Source organism: Mobula birostris, chromosome 10 (assembly GCF_030028105.1).
Source record: "Mobula birostris isolate sMobBir1 chromosome 10, sMobBir1.hap1, whole genome shotgun sequence".
In the NCBI taxonomy this organism is placed as follows: domain Eukaryota; kingdom Metazoa; phylum Chordata; class Chondrichthyes; order Myliobatiformes; family Myliobatidae; genus Mobula; species Mobula birostris.
In genome coordinates this window covers 130,496,823-130,522,449 of record NC_092379.1, presented here as the reverse complement: position 1 = coordinate 130,522,449, position 25,627 = coordinate 130,496,823, and the positions used below count along the sequence as shown (strand labels likewise).

Sequence of the window (25,627 nt, the reverse complement as noted above, 5' to 3'; positions counted from 1 at the left end):
CTCTTTGTTCTTTGTCGGTTTCCAAGCTGAATGAATTCAGAGACTTAATTAACATTGGTAAACAGTTACCACCAGATACACAAGGTGCAAGCATTGTTAGTCCACTATCGCTGAACAAGATTTCATTAAAAATATTTTATTCTGTTCGGAAGGGGGAAAAGGTCAGGACATTCTGCACACCTGATTTAGTATACTAAAAACATATACAACATATTCACTTTACTGAATTCAGACCCAAATTGCTATATCACAAAGTCATACAACTAACATTCTGACATTCTTGACATTTTACAGTGTAATGTTCTGTTCAAGGCAGCAGCTGATGAAATATCCAAGATATTTTGCCAGACAAGTGCAATTAATATAGTGGTAATCTCAGTGAAGTGTCCTCGTGAAGAACAAAATGCTTATTATGATTAATAGGTAAGAACCTAATCCTTCAAAACCTGTTAATCCCAATGCACGCTATGCAGTCCTTAAAATAAATTATAATTCCAGCTCAGAATCCTGCATTTACATGATAGAGACTGCAAACACCTGATGTTCCAATTTTGGTCTGTGCCAAGTTCAGTCAAGGCTACAATATGGCAATACAATTGGACACAACATCCATAGGCAAGGAGGGAACTTGGATCAAGAGGGGAAAAAAGTCCAAGCTTGCTGGAAATTGAGATGATGTATTATTTCCAGCAAGCTGGAGTTCAGAGGAATTTCATTGATACCTATAGAATATTGAAAAGCCCATAGTGGATGTGGAGAGGATGTTTCCTGTAATAGAATATAGAACACATGGGCACAGCCTCAGAATGTCCATTTAGAACAGAGATGAGGAGGAATTTCTTTAGCCAAAGGGTGGTGAATCTGTGGAGTTCACTCTCACAGACAGCTGTGCAGATCATGTCACTGGATATATTTAAAGTGGAGGTTGATAAGTTCTTGATTAATCAAGGTGTCAACGGTTTCAGGAAAAGGCAGGAGAATGGGGTTGAGGGGGATAATAAATCAGCTATGATGGAATGGCAGAGCAGACTCGATGAGCCGAATAGTCCAATTCTGCTGTCATGTCTTATGGTCTTATCAGGTGTGGATGGTATTGAGTAAGCTGCAATATGCTCACATTCACCAACATTCATCAAATTAGGAGCAAATTCAACAAGGTACTGAGGGCACCGATATTGGAAATAAAACTAACAAATCCAATCCTTCTAAGCTGTAGTCGATGGGGAGGGAAGAAAGATTACTGAATATCAAATTGGAAAAAGGCTGTTAAGTAACAGCTATAAAAATACAATCAAATGAGTTAAAGTTTAAATATTGCACTGCAGAACTTTCAAATCAGAAAAATACAATATCAGCTCCAAATGCTTGCCAACAACCTAGCAAATAAAGACTGAAATGGACAAAAAGCTTGGGTCTCATCTACAATTTCCTCCATTCAGTGGGGAAGGTGCTCATGAGAACCAGAAGATAACATGTACATCACAAAACCCCATCAGAATGCATAATATCGTTTTTTTTAAAAAATGTACACTACCTTTCAAGATCAATGTACACTTAAGTCTCAAATTCAATTGATTTCACCCACTCACTTTAATTAAGATGAACCACATCGAAACAGTTGTTAGTTCACTAGTAATTTCAACAGTGGCAGTTTATTACCATATTTTGTAAATAACAGACAGTTATTTTTATACATGGAGAAAGGTGATGCAGAAATACTGAGTTCATTTTGAATGCCTTGAACATCTACCCCACTGATGACAATTTCAAAACTGTAAATAATAGATGTAAATTAATTTCTATTGCAATTGAGAAATCATTTACAATAACTGAATTCAGATTACTGACCAAAAAAGTCTTGCTTCAGAAGAAAACTTCACATAAATAAAAATGAAGATGGTGGCGGAGTTCTGTATTAACTTGAAGAACCTGGCATTACCAATTCAAATCGTCCAACCTGTCCTTCCTGCGTAAGCTGATTCATAATATCCTTTACACGCATTTTTTTGAATACAACCAAATAGCGATCCTTCCCTTTCCCATAGGCTTTACTCTTCAGGCCATATTTGGCGGCCATTTGATGGATCTGCATACGCTCATCGTTGGTCAGCTCTTTAGAAAAGGTCAACTCTTCCTGTCTGTCCGAGCGGGCATAATTTTTGATAAGATCCTCTATATCTCGTTTGTTTAATTTGGAATTACTCTTACTCATTTCCAAACCTAATCCCTCCCTCTTAAACTGTTCTTTTACAGTGATTGGCTCTGCAATACCCTCACCCTCTTTCCCCAAACCACCCCCCTTCCAACCCATTTTTCGCAAAAGCTGATTGCCAATGTTGTCTTCTGTGATCTTTTGTTTAAGATCTTCTTCCGCAGAACGTCCAATAATGGCACTGCGAGAGATGGCTGTGCCAGATTTTCCTGGCTTGCTCGATTTTACAATCGGCTGCGTTTGCCTCAGTATGTCCAAAGCCTTCTCCGCCGCCGTATGCTTCACCAGTTTTTTGGTTCCATAGGCCTCAGCAATAAAATGGTCTTCTATAAAAACACGGCACTGCCAAACATCATTGGGGGTCAGCTGAAACTTGTAATCCACAGTCATTCTATTGAATTGAGCCGAATTGTTCAGAATGCACACGGCATTTTTTGCAGTCTCCAAAATGACAAACTCCATCCAGTTCTTCTTTTTGCCATCCTTTGAATGCCGCGTGCTCTGCCTACTTGTTTCTTTTTCTTTATTGGCTGTGTCTTTGCTTGGTATTTTCTCATCTGGCTTTTTGAGAGCAGGAGGAATGTCATTTCGAGGCGTGTCCTTCTCACACAGTATTAGGTCATCAATGCAATTACTTTTACATTTGCGTTTCACCACCTCAACCACCACATCCTTCAGGAACAACTTTAAGGCTTGTTCAGAAGCCCTATCTCGAGCTCCAATTTTGCTGCCAGCATAACCAGTAGATAAGTAAACACCCTGACACCTCAATTCACAAGCATAGCCATCTGTCAAGACTTTCTTGTTTTTTGGTACATCAGCTGGAGGTATCTCCTTCAGCGAGACATAGAAATACTGAGGGTTTGTTTTACAGGCTTGAATACAGCTGCTCAGCACATCGCTGTGGTTCAGCTGGTTACTGAAGCCTCCGATTGAACTAAGTTTCCTTGACACAGATATCTGGAGCATATTAAAAAATGTCTGTCGGCTCTTTACCGCAGATGGAGAAAACCCACCAGATGAAGATTTGCTAGACAACGGTTGCAGAGGTTCAGGAAGTACCGACTTGCTGGCATTTTTCTTGGAAGATTTTCTACTTTTTGACCGTTTGGTCTGTGTAAAACCCAGGCCTTTGTAGCCCTGCTTGTTGCCAACTGGTGTCTTAGAAAAGTCCGGCCCTCTCATAGTCGGATAAAGATCCGACGAGGGAATGGAATGATAAGCCTCATATTTTGCTGAATAGTTCTGTTGTATTTTAGACATGTAAGAGCTTAAACAGGTTATCCCATTTACACAGTTTCCAGTTTTGTTTTCATTTGATTCAGTGAAGATGTTCTTGTACAAAGAGTCATAATCAAACGTAGAACTCTCAGAGGGAGCTGGAGGCAACGGCCCATTTGAATTTTTGCTAGATTTATTTGATTTTTCATCAGTGGGAGAAAGTTCTGCTTTCACAGGGTTCTCCTCAGTTTTAACCGCAGAGTTTAATGGCAGAATATCTTCATCTAAGTCTGCCCACCTTCGAGGCTTTTCTGACTGATTTGGCTTTTTCTTTGCCTCATCTTCATCCTTAGTGCTGCTACTCACAAATGCAACCGGCTCAAATCGAAATCTGGGACGGAATGAAGGAGGTTTCCGCTTCGCTGTTGGATTTTCACCTAAAGAGGAAGACAGATAAGTGAGTTTGGTAGTGTTTTCAAATATCACTTACATTGCATATTGATGTTTGTAAATAACCAAATCTGAAAACTTCACTCATGCATCACAAACTATTTCTCATTCTTTTGTTGATCTGCTTGTATTTCACTTGATGGTAGGTCAAATTCCTGTAACTTAAATGTTACTGCATCAGCTGGGGGACTTGCTAAGGTTTCTTTCCAAGCTCCTTTCTCTGTAGTCATATTGAAAGAGCCTGCTTCAAAACTTCTTTTAGAATTAAATTCCTGATATATTTGATACGTTCATCTCTGCGGCTAAGACGTAACAAGATATTTCCACAAACTGTAGCTTTTGTTTGACTATCATGAAAATATACCTTTGCAGTTCTGCACAACAGTTTAACTTTTTCTAAGCAGAATCAGTATTAAAAGTAAACACCAACAAATTTGTTGCATAACACATATTACTGCTATCGGAAGCTTTAGAGTTCAGCTCCCAGAGCGCACAATAGTCCTTTCAACATGCTTAAACCTATATCCACAGAAGTTTGAAATGCCAAATAGAATAAATGTGGACCCAAAACTTCAAATTTTAGAGATTCTACGTCAATGGCTTTTCAATACATTCACCAAATATCAGTTAGTTCATTATTATACAATCAGTAATTGACCACTGATGTAATTATTTGGTGCTTGTTCATTAAAACATTTAGTCATAGGTGGGTGGTGGGATGGAGATACATCTCTACCAAAGGAGGTGTAAGGTGCTCCTTCCCTCCACTACCCTGCAGCTCACCCTCGGGCAAGGTGTAACACCTGCTTAGCCCTCCAGTCAGGGTCATGTGAAGCCATGGGAGCAGGTGCTGGATGGTCATATAAGCAGCTGGTGCATATCACAAGTTCTGGTTACGTGATCACTGACACCAGGCAGACAATCTCTGAAGAGTATTGATAATGGCTGGGATCACCCGCTTTTGTAAAGACACAGCCCAGAAGGCAGCAATAACAAACCACTCCTGCAGATAAGTTTGCCAAGAACAATCATGATCAAGACCACAATCGTCCACATCATACAACATTGCACATAACAAACAAATGAGTCATAGTTAAATGTACCATCTTAAAATAATGAAAACTTAAAATGTTACTTCAACTTGAAAATTACGTTATGAAGTGTATAAGGCAAGTTCCTTCCCGTGCCTGTTTGGTACACCGGGCAGTATCCTTTCTGTTTCTTTAGCATTTATCTCTTTTACAAGGCCCAGTTGTTAGCTCGGCATTCAACCCAGCATGGACAGAAGCATGCAAGAAGATGGCTGGATTTGAACCGGAGACCTCTTGTTCCAAAGTCTGTGCGCAGATACCACTACACCACCAGCACAGACTATGTAGTGTGTGACCAACAGAAAAACAAACAATATTGTAAAGTAAATTTATTCTTATTTCCTGAATTACAGCAATGAGAATCAAGAAAGAAGTAACTGTTAAAGACCAATCCCAATAAACGTATATAATCACTTTACACCGCATGCTGTCGGAGCAGTGCTGCCAGGATAATCAAGGACACGACCCACCCAGCCAACACACTTTTCGTCCCTCTTCCCTCTGGGAGAAGGCTCAGGAGCTTGAAGACTCGTACGGCCAGAATTGGGAACGGCTTCTTTCCAGCTGTGATAAGACTGCTGAACGTATCCTGACCCGGATCTGGGCCGTACCCTCCAAATATCCGAACCTGCCTCTTGGTTGTTTTGCACTACCTTACTTTCCATTTTTCTACTTTCTATTTATGATTTATAATTTTTTTTAAATAGTTAATAATTTTTACCATTTGTAATATTTTTAATATTTAATATTTGTAATCCAGGGAGCGGGAAGTGCAGAATCAAATATTGCTGTGATGATTGTACGTTCTAGTATCAATTGTGTGGCAACAATAAAGTATATAGTAATCAGTTACACTGAATAGAAGTCACAAAAACTGATCCAAAAAGTTGATCCATTTCCATCCCAACTTCAACAGATCCTTTTATTCTCTTCTCCCACACATTTAATGGAACAATTCCATTTAGAAGTTGAAAGCGATCCTACCATAGATGTATTACACTTTCAGTTCAGTTCTGAGGGACTAAACCCAGGAAACAACTGCCCATAATTCAGCACAAATTGCCAAATCTATCCAAAACTATGAACAACAACTGTGATATACCACACAGGCTAAATGGAATAGTATTTCTGAGATGGAAATTCAAAATTCTAACTACTATAGTACATATATCTCACCATTATCCTGAGATTCATTTTCTTGCAAGCATTCACAGAAAATACGAAGAAACAATAGAATCAATGAAAAAACACTCAATTTTTTTTCAGTTTGTGACTGTCTGTAAACAATCTCAAGGTTGTACAATTTATACATTCTTTGATAATAAATACAGTTTGAATCTTGAATCAACAAGACAAACAATGTGCAAAAGACCACAAACTGTGCAAATACAAAAAGAAAAAAAATAACAAGATAATAATAATGAGGAAGAAGCAGCAGCAATAAATAGAGAACATGAGTAGAGTCCTTGAAAGTGAGTCCATAGGTTGTGGGAACAGTTGTCAGGGTGACTGAAGTTGAGGGAAGTTATCCCCTCTGGTTCAAGAGCCTGATGAGTGAGAGGTAATAACAGATGTGATGCTGATGCATTTTGCAGCTCAGTCCTCTATGAAGCCTAGGAGAATGAACTAATGTACAACAGATACAAGGAATGTAAAAATCTAGTACAGAAATCAAAGTTCATATACCATATATAACCTTGAGATTGATCTTCTAGCAGGCACTCACAAAACAAAGAAGCACCACAGAATTCAAAAAAAAACACAAAGACCACCACCTACCTACTGTGCAAAAGAGGACAAATTGCAAACATGAACTGCAGTCCCCGAAAGTGAAGGGAAGCGAAGCCAGTCCAGGAGCCTGATGGCCACAGAGCAACAACTGCTCCCAAACCTGGCAGTGTGGGGCAAAGAGTCCTGTACCCCGGCCTCACAGCGGTAGCAAGAAAACGGGAGACGCTGAACACCTGTTCATTTTCCATTCTTGGCCTCAACAATTTAAATCTTGCTTGACACTTTAAATGGCCCTGAGTAATGGAGCTGAAGCATTGCTTAAAAACTTAAGCAAAGACAGCAAGACGGTGGAATGCATTTTCAGAGTGATTTAAATAAAGGCTGTGTCAACACAGTTGAGTAGTTTGGAAGGATGACTGAAGTAAAATACAGATACTGTATGTACTGGAAAAGAAAGAGTATTAGCCTACACTGCTCACAATGAGAATATAAACAGACTGATTGTGTGGACTATCAGTTCCATATTGTAATACAACATAGCTGCGCACACACACAAAACAGGTAAGGGTTCTTAACTTACCATTGTCAGAATTGGATCTTTTATTAGTTGTGCTCCCTGGAATTAACTCCAATGATCCTAAGTCACCAACTTCAATACCTTCTGCCATTTGTGAGACTCGTTCCAAAAGGTCTCGGCTGTATCTATTAGCAAACATACATAAGCAAAACATGGTCAATTCATGATAATTATATGTTGTTAAGTTATAATTAAAAAATTGAAAATTATTCACAAGGTATTGGGTTTACAGTATTCCTTCACAAAAGCAAATTTTATTGCAGAAAATACCAATGAATTGATCGCACTGGAAGAAAAGTGTAAAAGTGCATGTGTTTGGAGAAAAACAGGCATAGGAGCGCATAATAAAATGACAGCAAAGTCAAGAATGTAGCGGGTCTAAGAGTGGATATCCATCAATACAGGAAAGCAGTAAAATAAACGAGATCAAGAGCTTAAAAAATGCAAATGCACAACCAATAAATTATTTTTGAACTTTTGTCACAAGAGAATCACGGCAGCCAATTTCTGAACAAAATGCAAACTAATAAATGACTATAATCTGCATCGGGTTGAGTAGGTAACTATTGTCATTCAGGAAAGGAGGCAAATTCAATTTCATCTTCCAGATATGAAATCCATGGGGAAGCTACCAACAATCTGGCAGGGATGACAGCAGAGCAGAGATGGCTAGTTTCTGGGAATAATTCACAAGGCACAGGATAGATAAGTCTCACAGAGGAAGAAATTCTCAAATGGCAGGGGTGACAACTGTGGCTGACAAGGGAAGCTGCATAAAAGCCAATGGAAGGGCATATAAGATAGCAAAAGTAAGTGGGAAGTTGCATGATTGGAAAGTTTTTAAAATCCAACAAAAGGCAACTAAAAAAGCTATAAGAAGGGAAAAGATTAAATATGAGGGCAGACTAGCCAATAATATAAAGCAGGAAACCAGACTTTTTTTTTAGTTATATAAAGAGTAAAAGGGAGGTGAGAGTTGATATTGGACCACTGGAAAATGATGCTGGTGAGGTAGTAATAGGGGACAAAGAAATTCCAGATGAACTTAATAAGTACTTTGCATCAGTCTTCACTGTGGAAGACAGTAGCAGTGTGCCAGAGGTTCATGACCGTCTGTGAGAAGGAGTGAGATCCATTGCTATTACAAAGGAAAAAGTGCTAGGCAAACTCAAAGGTCTTAAGGTGGATAAGTCATGTGGACCAGATGGACTACATCCCAGAGTCCTGAGAGAAGTTGCTGAAGAGAACAGATGCTTTGGTCATGATCTTTTAAGAATCACTTGATTCTGGAATGGTGGTCCCGGAGAACAGGCAAATTGAAAATGTCACTCCACTCTTTAAGAATGGAGGAAGACAAAATAAAGGAATTTATAGACCAGTTAGCCTAACCTCAGTGCTTGGAAATTGTTGTGATCTATTATTAAGGGTGAGGTTTCGGGGTACTTGGAGATTAATGATAAAATAAGTCCAAGTCAGCATGGTTTCTGTAAAGGGAAATCTTACCTGACAAATCTGTTACAGTTCTTTGAGGAAGTAACAAGCAAGATGAGAAAGGGAAAGGCAGTGGATGTCATTTACTTGGATTTTCAGAAAGCATTTGATAAGGTGCCATACAAGGCTGCTTAACAAAATAAAATCTTATGGCATTACAGGAAAGATAACCAATTTCCAATTTCTCCCGGGATCAATAAAGTCATATGACTATGATACTGGCATTTATTTCAAGGAATATAGAATATAAAAGCAAGGAATAATGTTGAGCCTTTATAAAACACTAGTCAGGCCACAACTGGAGTACTGTCAACAGTTTTGGGCCCCATATCTCAGAAAGGATGTGTTGTCATTGGAGTCCAGAAAAGGTTCACAAGGATGTTTCCGGGAATGAAGGCGTTAACATATGAGGAGCATTTGCAGCTTTTGGCCTGTACTCACTGGAATTTAGAAGAATGTGGGGGGGATCTCATTGAAACCTACCAAATGCGGAAAGGACTAGACAGGGTGGATGCGGAGAGGATGTTTTCTATGGTGGGGGTATCCAGAATTAGAGAGCACAGCCTCAAAATTGAGGGGCAACTCCTTAGAACAGAGGTATGGAGAATTTCTGTTAGCCAGAGAGTAGTAAATCTGTGGAATGCTTTGCCACAGACTGTGGAGGGCAGGTCTGTGTGCATTTAAGGTGGAAGTTGATTGTTTACTGATCGGTCGGGGCATCAAAGGATGCGGGATCAGCCATGATGGAATGGCAGAGCAGACTCGATGGGCTAAATGGCCTAATTCTCCTCCCATGTCTTATGGTCTTATCTTTGGATTAGTCCAGATTAGATGAAGTCAATAGTATCTTGAACCAATTCATTTAATAATTTTTCATCATCAGTAATTTCATTAGTAAGGTAAATCAAAGAGTTTACATTTTTGCTCTATTTTATTTGCTTGTTTTTTTTAAATTTACAGAAGACCCCATTGCCAAATGGTTTCATTTTTCAGGCAACATATATAGCTTTAAACAGGTTTGAATTGAATTTCAATTTCTAAATGTGCTGAGTGAGACTTGGATATGTATGCCTATGATTCTGAAATAAAAAATTAAAACAAACTCACAGACCACTGATTTATCTCAATCCCAATCCAAATCTTAACCACCTCATTAAAATACCACTCAACCGACAAGATACCCACACGAACTCAGAATCCCAAGGCAACCAATTCTCTAACTTCTACTCCACTACAACAGTCCCTATTCTACACTTAGGCATCAGGAATTTATTGCTACAGGAACATTAACATGGATTGAGCCATATCCTGCCACTTGAGCACCAATACTGCTCCATAATCTCAAAAAATTGTTCAGAAATGTAAATTTAATGTGCTAAGATTTTACTGCTATGCTGCAGATATTTCATTTTCGCAGTTCTGTAAGAGCAATCTGTTCTGCTTTCAGCAAGTTTGGGTTTGAGCTAAAGATTTATTGTTCAGCTTGAGAATGTTCTGCCTGCTAATCAGGACGGTGAAATTGGGAGAAGGTTCTACGGAACACCGGGCAGAGAGATTTTTGTGACGGACACTGGTGGGAGTCAGGGTTTTTTTTGGCGGGAGGGAAAATGGCTGAGGAAGCTGTCCCTGCTGCCCAATACTCGGGGGGGGGGGGGGAGTCCATTTGTTTGAGATGGATTTCAAGGAAGGTGATGTGTGCTTTCACGCAGACCGCGGATCCAAGTGCACGGGTTAAAGACAACTTCAAGATGAGCTCCAACTATGTACACATTTGGACTGGGTGAACTGTAATGGGCCCTTTTTTTTTCTGTTATTTATCCTACCAGCTGTTTGATAAAGCTGAAATTTGTAAATATACTTTCTTTACAATTGTATGCAGTGTACAATCTGTTATTTCTCGCTGATGACTAATTGCAGGGGGGCAGTATTTATACAGTATTTGCACAGATCGGGGTTCTGCTGGTAGAGACATACCAGCTTCCTGGTTTTGGTGGGGCTCAAGCCATACTGACCCTAGATGTACAGAGTTTGAGAAAGGTGGTTTTCTCACTACTGAGCCCAGTGGTTATTAGCAAGGGGCAGACCAGCCACGTTTCTAGAGACACCCGGTAAAAAGGGGTTTCATAAGAAAGCTTGAAAAGCAACAAAAGAAATTAACCATTCTTTACGTCCTAGCTCCATATCAAGCTACATGGTTCATAATCAGAACTTAAATTTTTCTGTTGTGACTGTGAATAATCAAGAGAACATGATCTCTGTAAACTATTCAGAAAAATCAGTGTGTTTAACATTCTGAAAATATTGCTACCAATATATTTTCTGAAGAAGATGGAGCCAGCGAACAACATGACCAAAGGCGACTGCTTCACATAATTCACAAAGCTACTACTACTTTTTCCAAATATGATTCTGCTACTACTGGAACATGTGATTTACAATTTGGCGGTGTGTTTTCGGGCCATTTGAGTGATCTGGACTTTGCTGTCTCCAAGGGAGTTCAGTGAGGTTTCGAGTGGAGTGTGCGGCCTGGCGACAGTGCACAAATCCACAATCAATTCCATTTCATGCCAATTAAAGTGTCGAGCAAGACTGAAATCAACGACGAGAGCGGACGACAAGTGAGTGTTCAGCACCATCTGCCTGCATTTGTCCAGTCTCTCTCTCTCACTTTTGCTCGCTGCTCCCGGAGGAAGATGCCTGCATTTGACCAGTCTCCCTCCTGCCGTCTTGCTCGACGATACTGGAGTCTTGGGTCTTCACAATTGTTTAATCAACATGGTTTGTGAATTTGACTCAGTAGTTCATGTTGTGATGTGTTTCCGGTTACTCCTCTTTTTGCTGCATTTTGAAATGGGACAGACAGGCTCTATGGCCTGCAGTCAATGAACAATCAGCACTAAATTCAGTTGAACCAAACTAAACTGAACCCTTCCTAGACTGTTTTGATGACAGTGGTTTGATGTTTTATATTTTGCTTTTCACTCTTTTTTTGCCATTTGCTCAATTTGTTCTTTTTTTTTGCACAATGGGCATTTGATGTTTTCTTCGAATGCCTTCCACAGTGTTTCTTTTGTTTTGTGGCTGTCTGTGGAAAAATTCATCTCAGGGTTCTATGCTGTATACATACTTTGATAATAAATGTACTTCGAATCTTTGACTTTGAACTTAAGCGGTGTATTTTACTTTGTGAAAGTGTTTAATGGCAAATCACATTTGTGAATACCTAGTAGAAGTGTTCACCACTGATGTGAAAAGTTAACTTGGGAGTTAGGTATAAACAATGTTGCTCATAATCTAGTGTCTATTTTCATTCTCAATTTGGTTCCAATTTGCCATAGACACTAAAAAACTTATTTGGCTGAAGACGTTTTATATAACTGAAAATACCATATTTTACAATGATAAATACCCCAAAAACAAAACAAAAAAATGATCTGAAAGTTGGAAACTGAAACTACGGTTTCTTAACAAGGAAAAGAAAGCTAGATCAGTTGAAAATTATCAAGGGACCTCGTCAATGCTGACAGTTCTTCAGACTGTCATAAAAATAGCTCCTTAGAAGTGAGAAGTCTGAATTTCAACACTGAGGAATTTTTGAATCAGATTACCTTCTGTGATCATGAAAAATTAAAGGTACCAGAGGGAAAAAAAACTCTCAATAGGTGGGCTACTTTCTTAAAGCTCAGGAGTCCATCAATCTTCTCTGACAGCAGTTCAAGTTTTGAATCACAGATTGAGGAATGGTGAGATACATCCCAATCAAGCCAGCACAGGCCTTACCTAGGCTAAAAACGCCTATACATACAAATAGCTCCCATACAAATTATTAAATTCAATTTTTTTTGGGGGGGGATGATACCTTGTTTACACGTAACCTTCCTACAGTCATCAGTCACCATTGTCTCACAGGCTGCCAGTATCACTGCAAGAAGCCATTTAAGAAAGACGCTTTGTAAACTGATATGCAATCACTTCTCAAACAAGAGAAAATCTGCAGACACTGGAAATCCGAACAACACACACAAAATGCTGGAGGAGCTCAGCAGGCCAGGCAGCAGGCGACGCTTCAGGCCGAAACACTTTGGCAGAACTGGAGGAAAAAAAAGCTACAGAGTAGATTTAAAATGTGGGAGAAGGAAAAGAGAACCACCAGGTGACAGGTGAAACCTGAAGGGGGAGAGATGAAGTAAGGAGCTGGGAAGTTGATTGGTGAAACAGACAGAAGGCCATGGAAGAAAGAAAAAGGGATCAGAAGCACCAGAGGGAGGTGAGAGGTGGATAAGGATACGAGGTGAGAGAGGGAAAAGGGGATGGGAAGTGGAGGGGGTTGGGGGCATTACCTAAAGTTTGAGAAATCGATGTTCATGCCATCAGGTTGGAGGCTACCCAGATGGAATATAAGGTGTTGTTCCTCCAATCTAAGCGCAGCCTCATCATGACAGTGGAGGTAGCCATGGATGGACATATCGGAATGGGAAAGGGAAGTGGAATTAAAGTCGGTGGCCACTGGGAAATCCCGCTTGTTCTGGCAGACGAAGTATAGATGCACGGCGAAGCAGTCTCCCAATTTACATCAGGTCTCACCAATGAGCAGGAAGCCACACCGGGAGCACCGAAGTGTTGCCTCACCTGGAAGGACTGTTTAGGACCCTGGATGGTAGCGAGGGAGGAGCTGTAGCATTTGTTCCGCTTGGAAGGATAAGTGCCAGGAAGGAGATCAGTGAGGAGGGACAAATGGGCATCACTTCTATTGATACCCGTGCAATAATGTAACATTCACTAATTCCTCAAGCCCAACAAAACTAGCTATTCAGTCTAGGCCATCCTGACCCTGCACCATTGTAACTAGGCAGGGGAAAGCAATAAAATGTTCATGTCAATTGGACCTGATAAACATCATTCTTTACAGCAGGTATGGTTATTGTATTCAGCGACTTTGCACATCTTCTGCCTTATGGACAAAATTGGCTTATGGACATCTGTAAAGATACCCTGTGCTTAATCTGGGGAAAAGCTTTCATGTAACACAAGGGCATCTTTAAGCTGTTGATATTTTAAAGATCAAGATTGGCTTTATTTGTCATGTGTACATCGAAACATACAGTGAAATGTGCTGTTTGCTTCAAGTCAAATCAGCAAGGACTGCTGGGCAGCCTTCAAGTGTCATCATGCTTCCAGTACCAAAGCATGCTCACAACTCAGTAACCCTAACCGTACATCTTTGGATTGCAGGAGGAAACCTGAGCACCGGGAGTAAACTCGCGTGATCAGAGAGAGAACGTACAAAATTCTTTGTGAGCAGCTGCTGAAATTGAACAGCAATTGGTGATCATTGGCAGTTCCTCTAGCTGGTAAAGGAGACAGGTTTAAATGTCAAATATCACGGCACAATGCTGCAATGTGTCTGGTAAAGCTGTGGATGTTTAATCTGGAAGATCGGGAGTTAGAACACACACACTACTAAACACTGATGAGCAACCTCCCTTGAAACATCTACTGCTGGAAGAAGAATCACCTGACTTGACTGACATTCACTCTAAAGCCAGTTTACTGCCAACCTTACTTCACCAACAATGCAACGGTTGAGACGGAGAGTAAGATAGCTTTCAGTGAATACAGTACTCATCCACATGGTCAGAACGACTGCAGAGCAAGCACAGAGTAATTTTGTTCACCAGTCTTTACACAGTGACTGTTACCCAAAGGCTCAAAAACTTTTGCCTGTAATAGACTACTAACAATTTCTGAAGGATTACTCAAAGAAGAGCTTTGTGACTGAGGGGCAACAATTAGATGTCAAAAGATGAATTCAATAGGTCTGAAGTATTAGGAGTGAACCTAACAGTATCCATTCTTGCATGAAAAAACTTAACAAAATTGGTCTCCAAAGTTCTACAGCAGTCAGGTAAGGACTGAGAAACAAGGAAATTATTAGACTTACTCCTAAATACTTCAGACCTATTGAATTGACCAGCAATGGACCAAATTATAAAGGAGGGAAATCGAGCCTACTGTGATACTAATATTTCATGCAATTAAGGCTAAGTGAAGGACACTGAAATTGATGAACCTGACATGACTGATTAACAGTACAGCAATAAACCAGGTTCTCGACACTGGAATAACAGGTGTAAATAGGCACTGCTGTCCTACAAAACAAACCATAATCACAATTTTCCATAACATGAAACTGCATCCTTCCTCTGCACACATGAAGAAATGCAAGTTGAAAAAGAATTGTGCTTATTTACTTTACCCAAATTCTGTGAGAACAAATTTTACTCCGTACTTCAAATTTTTGGATCATAATTTGTGAATTGTACAAGGGAAAATTTCCATAACCCGACAGTCATTATGCAGGCATCCCCTGTACTCCTATTTGGCTATAAATAATCAAACTAACCAATGACACGATGAGTACAACAATTGTAGGAAGCTGACTTATTAAAACTATAAAGCATAACCATTCAAAGCATTGATAAGTTCAGCTGTATTTCTACACAAATATGACAATACACAGCTTGTGCTTGTTGGACTTGAAAGTGGTGTAAATTAACTCTTTAAATCTCTTTGTGGCTTCATAGGCAATCTCAAATACAGAAAGAAAGTGTGGATCAAAAAAAAACTACGAAAGGTCTTACATTGATATTTCTTTCAATAATGAAGCATCATCATTGCTTGTGATCTTGAAATATCATTCCTAACCAGAGTTTATTATGCTTTGAACTTTATGGTATATAATACAGTAGATTTCGGTTAATTGGGACACATCAGGACCAGTGCATTTTAACCTAATTAGGCAGCTGTCTCAATTAGCTGACGTTTCATGGAAATAGTATTAAAAAGTTGAAAAAGAAAAACTGAGTAACAAATTATGTTTTTAACTGTAACACAGAACAAATGAGAACACTAGCAATAGTACTACTGTACTATAAAGCTGTGCATTAGTTCTTAACAGTTATTGAAAGAGGAATTCATCCAGGGTACAGAATGAAGAAAATTAGCCCACCTAGAGCATATAGTGGACTGCCTTCATACACTGTTTCATATCCAAGTCTTCATTTTCATCGTAACATTCAAGATAATTACTGATACCTTCAAATTCTTCATAGATCCTAACTTGCTGAAATAGCGAAATTGTTTCATTTTCACTCCACACCATTCCTAGCATCTCCGAGCCTGAATGCTTGAAACTCCAGTGAGCAAAACAATTCTAAGTTGCCTTACTGATTATTTCTCACCAACTATGTGACAAAAATCACACCCAGTTTTTTGAACACAAACACATGCACTGACTCAGTTTAAAAACTATTTCCTCTAAGAATGTTGTAGGGTCTAACAGCCACAAGTGCACATGATTGACGATAGTTAGGGATAGTTCAGCAACAGCCTCTGGTACCAATTAAGTGTCCCAAATAAATGAAGGGAATCCAAGAAACTTTATCAATAATTATTGTTAAGCATTGTCCCAAATAAACAGCTACTCTGATTAACCGATGATCCAATTAACCAGAATTTACTATATAAACCTGCATATTCCCACAGATATTCTCAACAAATACCCTCTTCTACTGCTACCAAAGACAGAGTTCCACAATAGCCTACATTTATAAAATGCTTTTTGCATAGAACATCCCAAGGCAATTCACTGGAACATTATCACACTGAACTGGAATACAAGTTACAATCAAGACACAGCACTAAAACCCTTCTCCTGAAAGCAGAATTATGCTTGGGTTAGAGGACTGAATTCCAAAGCATAAACCCCCAGTATTCGAAGACACGATTGCCAAAGATAAGGATAGAACAATCAAATCAAGTTGCCAGAAAAGGAGAAATACAGGTAGCTTACAAGACTGTAGGTACAGGGGTGGGGGAAGAGATTACAGAAATAATGAATTGCTTTGTTAAAGAATCAAAAGTAAGGAGAATTTAAAAGTAAGGCTAAACTTGAGATTCTTCAGATGCTGGAAATTCAGAGTAACACAAAATATGCTGGAGGAACTCAGCAAGTCTGTTAGCATCCACGGAGAGGAATAAAGGGTTGACATTTTGAGCCGAGAGCCTTCATCAAGACTGATGAGAGGTCTCAGCACAAAACTTCAACTCTTTATTCATCTCCATTCATGCTGCCTGACCTCCTCCAGCATTTTGTGTGTGTTACTTAACAGCAAAGGAATTGCTTTTCTCAAAGCCAAGTGAATGGAGACTTGGACAAGTTATGGCACAGCCAGCAGAGCTTTGGATGACCTTACTGAGAGAGATGATTCACAAATCTACCAGAGTAGTCCAGGAAAAATAAGAATGGCATTGCTGAGTTTTACAAACACTCCAAATGAGGCAGGGATGCAATTCACCCGTGTTATGACCGCTGTAATGGTACAAATGAGGTCCCAAGCTAAACTTTCTGTCAATACAAATACACAATCAGAAGCAAAAACAGAACATGCTGGAAATGCTCTCCTTCTTTCCACTGATGCTTCAGTCCAAGACTCTTGTTGTGTGACTCTGGGTTCTGTTTCTGATAGTTGTGAGAAAAGAGGGGGATAGTATTAGTTGCAACTAAGAACTAAAACCTAGCTCCACTGTTCCCAGTATTTGGTTGAAGGAATTTTTATTTCCTCCTGTAGTGGATCTTTGACAAAATTATATTCACTATGAAAACTGAAGCTGTAATTTTGGATGAGGTTATAAAAGAAAAGGATAAGGAAATGAAAGAGACCAAGGACAAGTACTTGGGAGACATCAGGGATAACCATGCATGAAGAGAAGCCATAGCAAGTGATCCTTTGGATGGATGAGGATGGTCTGGTCAAGCCAATCAAAGTCTACAGATTTAAGTAAGACAAGAGATAAATTACCTTTGTCAACAGGCAGAAATTCAAATCAGGCACACAAGAGCAGAAAGGCTCAAATTAAAGATGCCAAAGCTTCCAGGAACTTGGAAAAGTAAAGATTAGAATCACAAGCTTTGAAGGGAGCAAGAAATTATTTGTGAAGGAACATGATATTGACAGCAGATTTGAAAGAAATGATTTGGAAACAACCTTAATTAACAGTAACTAGAACAAGAAACTTGGATGACCAGTGGTTCAGTGGAAACAAAATAAAGGGAGAAAATAGTGAGTCCAGAGGACACAGCTGAGCTTTGGAAGGGGCATTTGAGGGAGACAGTAAGTGAAACTACTAAAATTATTGTTCATGGTTATCCTCAGAAATTCAGTCCAAAAAGCTAAGGAAAGCAGCCGAGGTAGTTGACTGGAAGCCACAATCTCCTTACACTATTAAATGAAAGGTACGGGAGGTGGAGTTTAAGCAAGCTTCCAGTTTTAAAAGATTATATATACTCAATAAGCTTTGTCCAGAGGTCAACACCTAACCCTCCACAGACACAAAACCAGAGGAACAAGACTTGCATTTCATTATCGTGTGCCAAATCCGTTAACTTCTCGGATAGAACAGAAATCTCAAAATTACTGTACTACAGCACGTGTAAATCTCATCCTCTCCGCTGAATATCTCCATCTTCCGGAGAACTTGTACTCGATCAATCAATAACATATACACGAAACCTTTCATGTCGAGGGTACCACCACACGAAACTCATGTAAGGGGGACTTTGGGAAAAGTATTACAACCCCTGACGTGGAGGGGTCGCCGAAGGATAGAGCAAAGACGCTGCTGTCATTGGGAAAACGCTGCCCATCAGAGCCCGGAGAGATGCTGGGATCCATTCGGAGCCCGAGGCTCCGTGCCCCGCAGCCCTACACGGCCAGAGAGTGGGTTATGTAACAAAAGCCGGGACCGAGGCCGAGGCGCCGGGCCTACACTCACCTACAGCCCAGGAAGACGTGGTTGGTCCACACCATGGAGAGTGCGAGCAGCTGCTCGATCCTGTTGCCCGGGTAGTCGTGCATGTGGCGGACGATGAACTGACGGCGGAAGTGCCAATGCCGGTCGCTCTCGGAGGGTCCGCGGTACTGCTCGGCCGCCTCGGCCAGCTGCCTCTTCGGCCTGGCCATCGACTCCACGCCGGCCGCCATCTTAGTGCCCAGGCCCCGAAACTCGGGGCCGGCGAGGCGCGACACGGGCGGGAGAGAGGAGGTGGGCAACCGCTCAGGCCTCCGGACCTTCTCCGGCCGTGGACCACCCAGCCCCTACTTTGCAAGGCGCCTACAAACGCGCCTCCTCCTGTTCCACCGATCCCGATCGTCAACGCCGCCGCTGCCTTCCGCCCGGCGCCGCGCCGCTCCGCTCCAATCCAACCGCCGGCAACCCTGCCTAGAGCGCCCCCGCTGGTGGATGTCCACGGGCACCGGTGAACGACTCTCAGCCCTCGCCTCCCTCCTTCCTTCCTTCCTTCCAACTACTCCCCCTTTTCCCTCTCCTCCCTCCTCCTACTCCCCTCCCTGCCTGCTCCCTCCCTCCCCTCTCCCCCTGCACCACAACGTGTCCGCTCTGGTGTCACAATCACCCGCCTACTTCCCCCACCCCCAACACAGCAGCGACGAGACCCGGGCTAACCTAACGCTATATGATCACCAGCGCCCTTGTTTAAAAATAAAAACTGCAGACTCACAGAGATGTGTTCACGGATTTCAGGCGAATTCCACTTCGAAGAGGAACACGCGATGGTGCTGCACAGCATTCACCCCCACAGTCTCCCATTGATCCACGTTTCTTTCCCCTGCTACCCAGCGATGAAGCCTTGCAACCTGCTGAAGATCCTCTCGGGCTCTTACCAGTTGGAGGTCTCAATTCGGGGGTAAAGTATTCCTAATGCCGTTTCGAAGGGCGGACTCCTGTCAGTGTTATTCAACACACACAATAGCGCTAATAGCAGATCTGGCGTTTGTCACTGCTGTTGGTGGAAATTGCCTACCGGTTTTTTAAAAAACATTGCAACGCTTCAGAAATTATTTCACTGGCGGTAAAGCCCTTCTAGACACAGAAAAGAGGCGAGCATTCTTTTACACCCTCAGGTCGACTTGAAAGACCTTTGTAGCCAATCAAAATTCTTTTGAATTGTTCTAATATGGGAAATAAATTAAGTATTTTGATGTCCTAGTTAGTGGTTTTTATTAAAAATATACAGATTCTCTGCTGTTTTGTAATCATTTTGTAATGTTGCCATATCAACCGTCAAAGAAACAAGCTCCCATAAACAGCGATGTAACAATGGACAGATAATTCTTCGTGCATTCGGCACGTTACTGGCCGAGTGATCGGGTTTGACCGGTCCTCTGGAGCAAAAATCTGCTGGTGGAAATCAACGGGTCGAGCAGCATCCGTGATGGAAAAGGGTCTGCCGACGTTGGTTTGGGTTGAAGACACTGCATCGGGTCACCGTCGATAATTCCTTTCCTCCACAGATGCTGCTCCACCTGTTGAATTCCTCCAGCAATATTATGCCCCAAATTCCAGCATCTGCCGTCTCATGCTGTTCTTTGATGGTATGGATGATTTGGACAAAGGGAATACAACTTCTAAACTTGCTAATAGCCCAGAAGCAAGTCATTAATAAACAGGATGGAGGATGATTATAACATACAGTATTGTGGATTCAGCCCAGAACATCGGGTAAAACCCTCCCAACCATTGAGCACCACACATAAAAGTTGCTGGTGAATGCAGCAGGCCAGGCAGCATCGCTAGGAAGAGGTAGAGTCGACGTCACGGCCTGAAACATCGACTGTACCTCTTCCTAGAGATGCTGCCTGGCCTGCTGCGTTCACCAGCAACTTTTAAGTGTGTTGCTTGAAATTCCAGCATCTGCAGATTTCCTCGTGCAACCATGGAGCACATCTACATGAAACATTGCCATAGAGAAGCAGCATCCATCATCAAAGATCCTCACCACCCAGGCCATGCTCTTTTCTCACTGCTGCCATCAGGTAGAAGGTACAAGTGCCTCAGGACTCACACCACCAGGTTCAAGAACAGTTACTACCCCTCAACCATCAGGCTCTTGAGCAAAAGGGGATAACCACACTCATTTAAGGACTCTTTTGTCTTGTTACTTCATGCTCGTTGTTTATTGCTATTTATTTATATCTGCATTTGCCCAGTTTGTTGTCCATTGACCCTGTTTACAATTACTGTTCTATGGATCTGCTAAGTACGCCCGCAGGAAGGGAATCTCAGGGTTGTTTGTGGTAACATGCATGTACTCAGATAATAAAATTTAAGGAAATATATATTTGAGAATGCATCTCCTGCTCTGTTTATATTTCCTCTAAAGATCCTGTCTGATATCAGTTTTATAAACCATACATAAGCATCCCTTGCCTCTTTAACTAAATTTACATCTCTAGTCATCCAAGGTACCTGAACCTTGTCACTCTTCCTCACAGAACATATTGGTCCTGATTTTGATCAGCTGGGCTTTAAACAACTCCCATATGTCAGATGTGGCCGGCTGCGGTGTCGTGGTATCAATGATACCGAGTGGTCTTGGGTTCGAATCCAGCAGGATCTTTGCACATTTTCCATCCGTGCTAGGCTGAGCGTCGAGCTAGTAAATCTATGCCCTAATCTTGGTCCTAAACCAATTTTACCTGTAATGCCTTGCCTTGCACATAAACAAGTGCCAAAGAAAGCATGGAGAGGTAAAAATGTCAGATGTGGGCTTAACCATAAATAGATGCACCCAATCCTCTCTCCTAGGTAGCACTGTTGTAATTCTCCTTTCGACAAGGTCCAGTTTTATCCTTATCCATAACAATCTGACAAGACAACAGATTAATAATCATTGTTCCCAAAATGTTCTGCCACTGAATTACCGATCACCTGACCAGACATATTTCCCAATACGGGTCCTACCCAGGTTATGAATGCATATCTTACCGACACTCGTCCATAAGCAACCACTAACCACAGGCACCGCACACTGCAGAATATGTCAATCCCAGATCAGCCACCCATCAACAGACAACCCCCTCAGAATATTTTTGTACTCGACCCGAGTGACTGGACTACTATAGAGTGAGTATTTGTGAAGCCAGCGGGATGAATGAGGATGGATTTGCCGGCTGCTGCGAGACTGCAGGCATCTTCTGGAGATGGCCTCCACTCTCCATCCTCCCAACCGAGCAGAGCTGACTGAGCCACAGAGGCTGGCTGGCGCCCACTCCTGTCACAGCCATTTCTATGATCCTCTCTCACACATTTTACTATTTCCAACTGACGAACAACTCGAAGGAAGAATCCTGTCGTAGCCGGGGGACTGCCTGTACAAGGTCTAGTTTAGCCTGTTCCCTGGCTGATCTATCCACTGTGTTATGAAACCCTCCTAGAAGCACCTAACAAATTCCATCCCATGGCAGAGAGAGTTCCTGTCAATAATTAAACTTAAACTCACTCACTACAATCATCCTGTTACCTATACATCTTTCTATTATCTGATTACATAACTGTTCCTGCACCTGCCACTGGCTGTTGGGAGCTCTATAGTATAATCTATCACTGTAACTGCACCGTTCTGATTCCTGAGCTCTACCCACATTGCGACCCGGCTGGTGGCGTAGTGGCATCAACGTTGGACTTCGGGATGAAAGGTCCCGAGTTCGAATCCAGCCGGCTCCCCTGAACGCTTTCCATCCATGCTGGGTTATGAGCTGGTGATCTCTTTGGAAACTAACCCAGCAGAAGTCAATGGCAAACCACTGCTTTAACTTGCCTCATACACAGTTCCCCACTACGTCAGAGGCATGGAGGGAAATCGTCCGCTAACCGGAGAAACTCCGGATGCGACGTTCCTTTCCTTTACCCATATTGCCTCAGTACATAAACCCTCCTGCAAGTTCTCTAAGTGCTGCTCTCTAACTTCTCCTGGTCAGTAGTACACTATTTTAATCTATTCAATATACGTATACTGTAACTGATTAATTTTTTTAAAAATTCCTTCTACATTATGTATTGCATTGAACTGCTGCTGCTAAGTTAACAAATTTCATGATACATGCTGGTGATAATAAACCTGATTCTGATTCTGAATTTCCCCCCCCCCCACCTCTTTTACATCCCCCTCCATTGTAGCTGAAACATTTGAACCTTGGAACATTGAGCTGTCTGTCCTGTTCGTCTCTCGGCGGAGCCCTGTGATGGCTACAACATCATAATCCAGGCCCTAAACAATCCATCTTATCTATAATGCTCCTTAAACTGAAATAAATATACTTCAGTCCGTCAGCCCACCACATCTATTAACCCTGCCTTGTCCAGCCTTCCTTTCAGTCTCACTTGATCTAACCTCTAATTTCCCCTCAATCCCTCATTTTTTAACTTACTGCTCTACCTTCCAATCCCCTGCCACGCTAGTTTAAGCCCTCCCAGGTCACACAAGCAAATCTCTCCCTGAGAATATTGGTGCCCCACCAGTTTAGGTGCAACCTGTCCTTTTTGTACAGGTCCCACCTTCCCGAGAAACAGCCCTCCAATCTACACCGTAAATTTCACTACATTAGCTTCCAATCTCCTGTCTCACTAGCATGTTGCATAGGGTGCAATCTTGAGATGAAAATACTAGAGGCTATAGCAACACACACAAAATGCTGGAGGAACGCAGCAGGTCAGGCAGCATTGATGGAAATGAATAAACAGTCAACACTCTTGAGCTGAGAAATTCATCAGGACTGGGGGTCCTGCCTTTTAACTTTCTGCCTAACTCCCTGAATTCTCTTTGTAGGACCTCATCTCTCTACTGTCCATTAGTGGAAATCAGTTATGATTTTCCATAATATACATATATCAAGAAAGATCAGAGTGACATTATTTTCTAAGCAATATTTCAAATAATTTAAAATAAACTTTTCAGAAAAAAACATAGAATAACAATACCCAACAGTGATGATGTAATTCACAGACAGTATCACAGCAAAACAACGTATTAAAAATACATGCAATAGAGTCCTTGAATGAAAGTCTATAATTATGGTCAGTGAGCAAGCTGATAAATAGAATTGAATTGCTTGGAATTTGGACCAGTGCCAAATTCTTTTCTTGGACAATACAAACATTATTTAAATTCTTTTCCATGATTCTGTTGAAAGCTTGCTAAAATTACTTTGATGAGTTCTTTTTTTCCCACCTTGCAAGTTTATTGTACCTCAGATTTGCTCATATTTATTGATGGATGAATGTTGCCCAGGACACAACCCTTGACCTTCTGAGAAAGAGACAAGAATGCTGTCACTGAGTCAAGGCCTCGGTGAAAAGGAATAACAACGTTTATATAAAAATGGAAACAAATGCTAAAAGCGAAATCATAAAAGATTCTGCAGATGTTGGAAATCCAGAGCAATGCACACAAAATGCTGGAGGAACTCAACAGGTCAGGCAACAACTATGGAGAGGAATAAAGAGTCACTGGAAGATAATCACATACTGATCCTTCCCCAGGTTACAAGTGCCTGATGATTCATACCCTGTACACGTGAACAAGCACTTAGGATACCAGTGGGATAGCTGAGAATGGATTTAACAGCTGCTGTGGGACTGCAGGCATCTTCTGTTTGGTGGAACAGTGCATTTCCATGTGCCTGCATCTCCAACCAATCCCCCACACCTACCCCTCCCTGAGCAGAAATGGGAGCACTGAGCAGCCTCACTCTCTCATTACATCAGTGAGAACAGCCGGCGACCATTCAGCCCATGCCTGCTTACTCTCTCATCGCCGCCGTTTTGTGACCCTCTCCCACATCACTGTGGTTGTTCATTACTGACATGTTCAGTTCAAGTTACGAAGGGTTGTTGGGAATGAAAACATACAGATCATTTCATTACATCAGTGTATTGGGGTCGTACAAGGCAAAACAGCAACAGAATGCAGAATAAAGTGTTAAAGTCACAGCTACAGAGAAAGATCAGTGCAGATAGACAATAAGGAGCAAGGACATAAATAGATTGTGAGGTCAACTGTCCATCTTATTGCACCAGGGAACAGTTCCTTGTCCCACTTTCACCACATTTCATTTCAGAATCGCTGACAATCACCTTTTCCTGCCAAGGACTGATTTTTGTGCACATTTTTCACAGTGGTAGGATGAGATCAGCTGTCTGGTGGAGCCGTCCTTGTGATTTACAACAATGGGCATTCTGACTGGAACTATAGAGTCATAAAGCAATACAGCATAGAAACAAGCCCTTTGGACTATCTGAACTATTATTCTGCCTGGTCCCATTGACCTGCACCTGGATCAGGATCTTGCACATCCCTCCCATCCAAGTACTTATTCAAACTTCTCTTAAATGTTGAGATTATCTCAAGAGTTTAGAAAGAAAATCTGGATGGGTTGCAATGGAACTTCTTTGTGTATTGGTCGATATTTCAGAAGATCTGTGTTTTGTCCCCCATCAAAAAGCACTAGTTTTCTTTATGAACAATGGGAAATTTACCCCCCATAGTTAATTAGTTATCTCCTGTACCTGACAAAATGGCTACTGAGTATTTATTCGTGGTGTTCTGCTGCTAGAGCTCTTCCACTTCAAGGTTCAATGTGTTTTGCATTCAGAGTTGCTCTTCTGCACACCATTGTTGTAACGTGGGGTTATTTCAGTTACTTTTGCTTGAACTGGTCTGGCCATTCTCCTCTGACCTCTTTCAGTAACAAGGCATTTTCACCCACAGACTTGCTGTTCATTGGATTTTTTTTTTGTTTTTTTACACTATTGTCTGTAAATTCTGGGGCCTGTTGTGTGTGAAAATCCCAGAAGATCAGCAGCTTCTGAGATACTCAAACCACCCGTCTGGCACCAACAATCACCCATGGTCAAAGACACTTAGGTTACATTTCTTCCCTATTCTAATGTTTGGTCTGAACAACAACTGAACCTCTTGACTTTGTCTACATGCTT

The 25,627-nt window shown here is 41.4% G+C and overlaps 1 protein-coding gene across 4 annotated transcripts in view; it reads right to left on the bottom strand.

Annotated features, from left to right (window-relative positions):
• Positions 1-19,111, bottom strand: part of nkrf (NFKB repressing factor) — a 49,258-nt gene extending 30,147 nt beyond the window's left edge. For 3 of the 4 annotated variants that reach the window (XR_011887591.1, XR_011887589.1, XR_011887590.1), the window contains exons 1-3: positions 18,608-19,111; positions 7,286-7,407; positions 1,849-3,870 (exon numbers count right to left, since the gene is read on the bottom strand). Coding sequence is in view for 1 of the 4 variants with exons in the window: in XM_072270983.1 (XP_072127084.1) it covers positions 1,916-3,870; positions 7,286-7,407; positions 18,608-18,816 (2,286 nt within the window). In the remaining 3 variants the exon portion in view is untranslated. Of the gene's footprint in view, positions 1-120; positions 3,871-7,285; positions 7,408-18,607 lie in introns of those variants that run through there. The other variant, XM_072270983.1, reaches the window with a different exon arrangement.
• Positions 19,112-25,627: the final 6,516 nt, after the last annotated feature.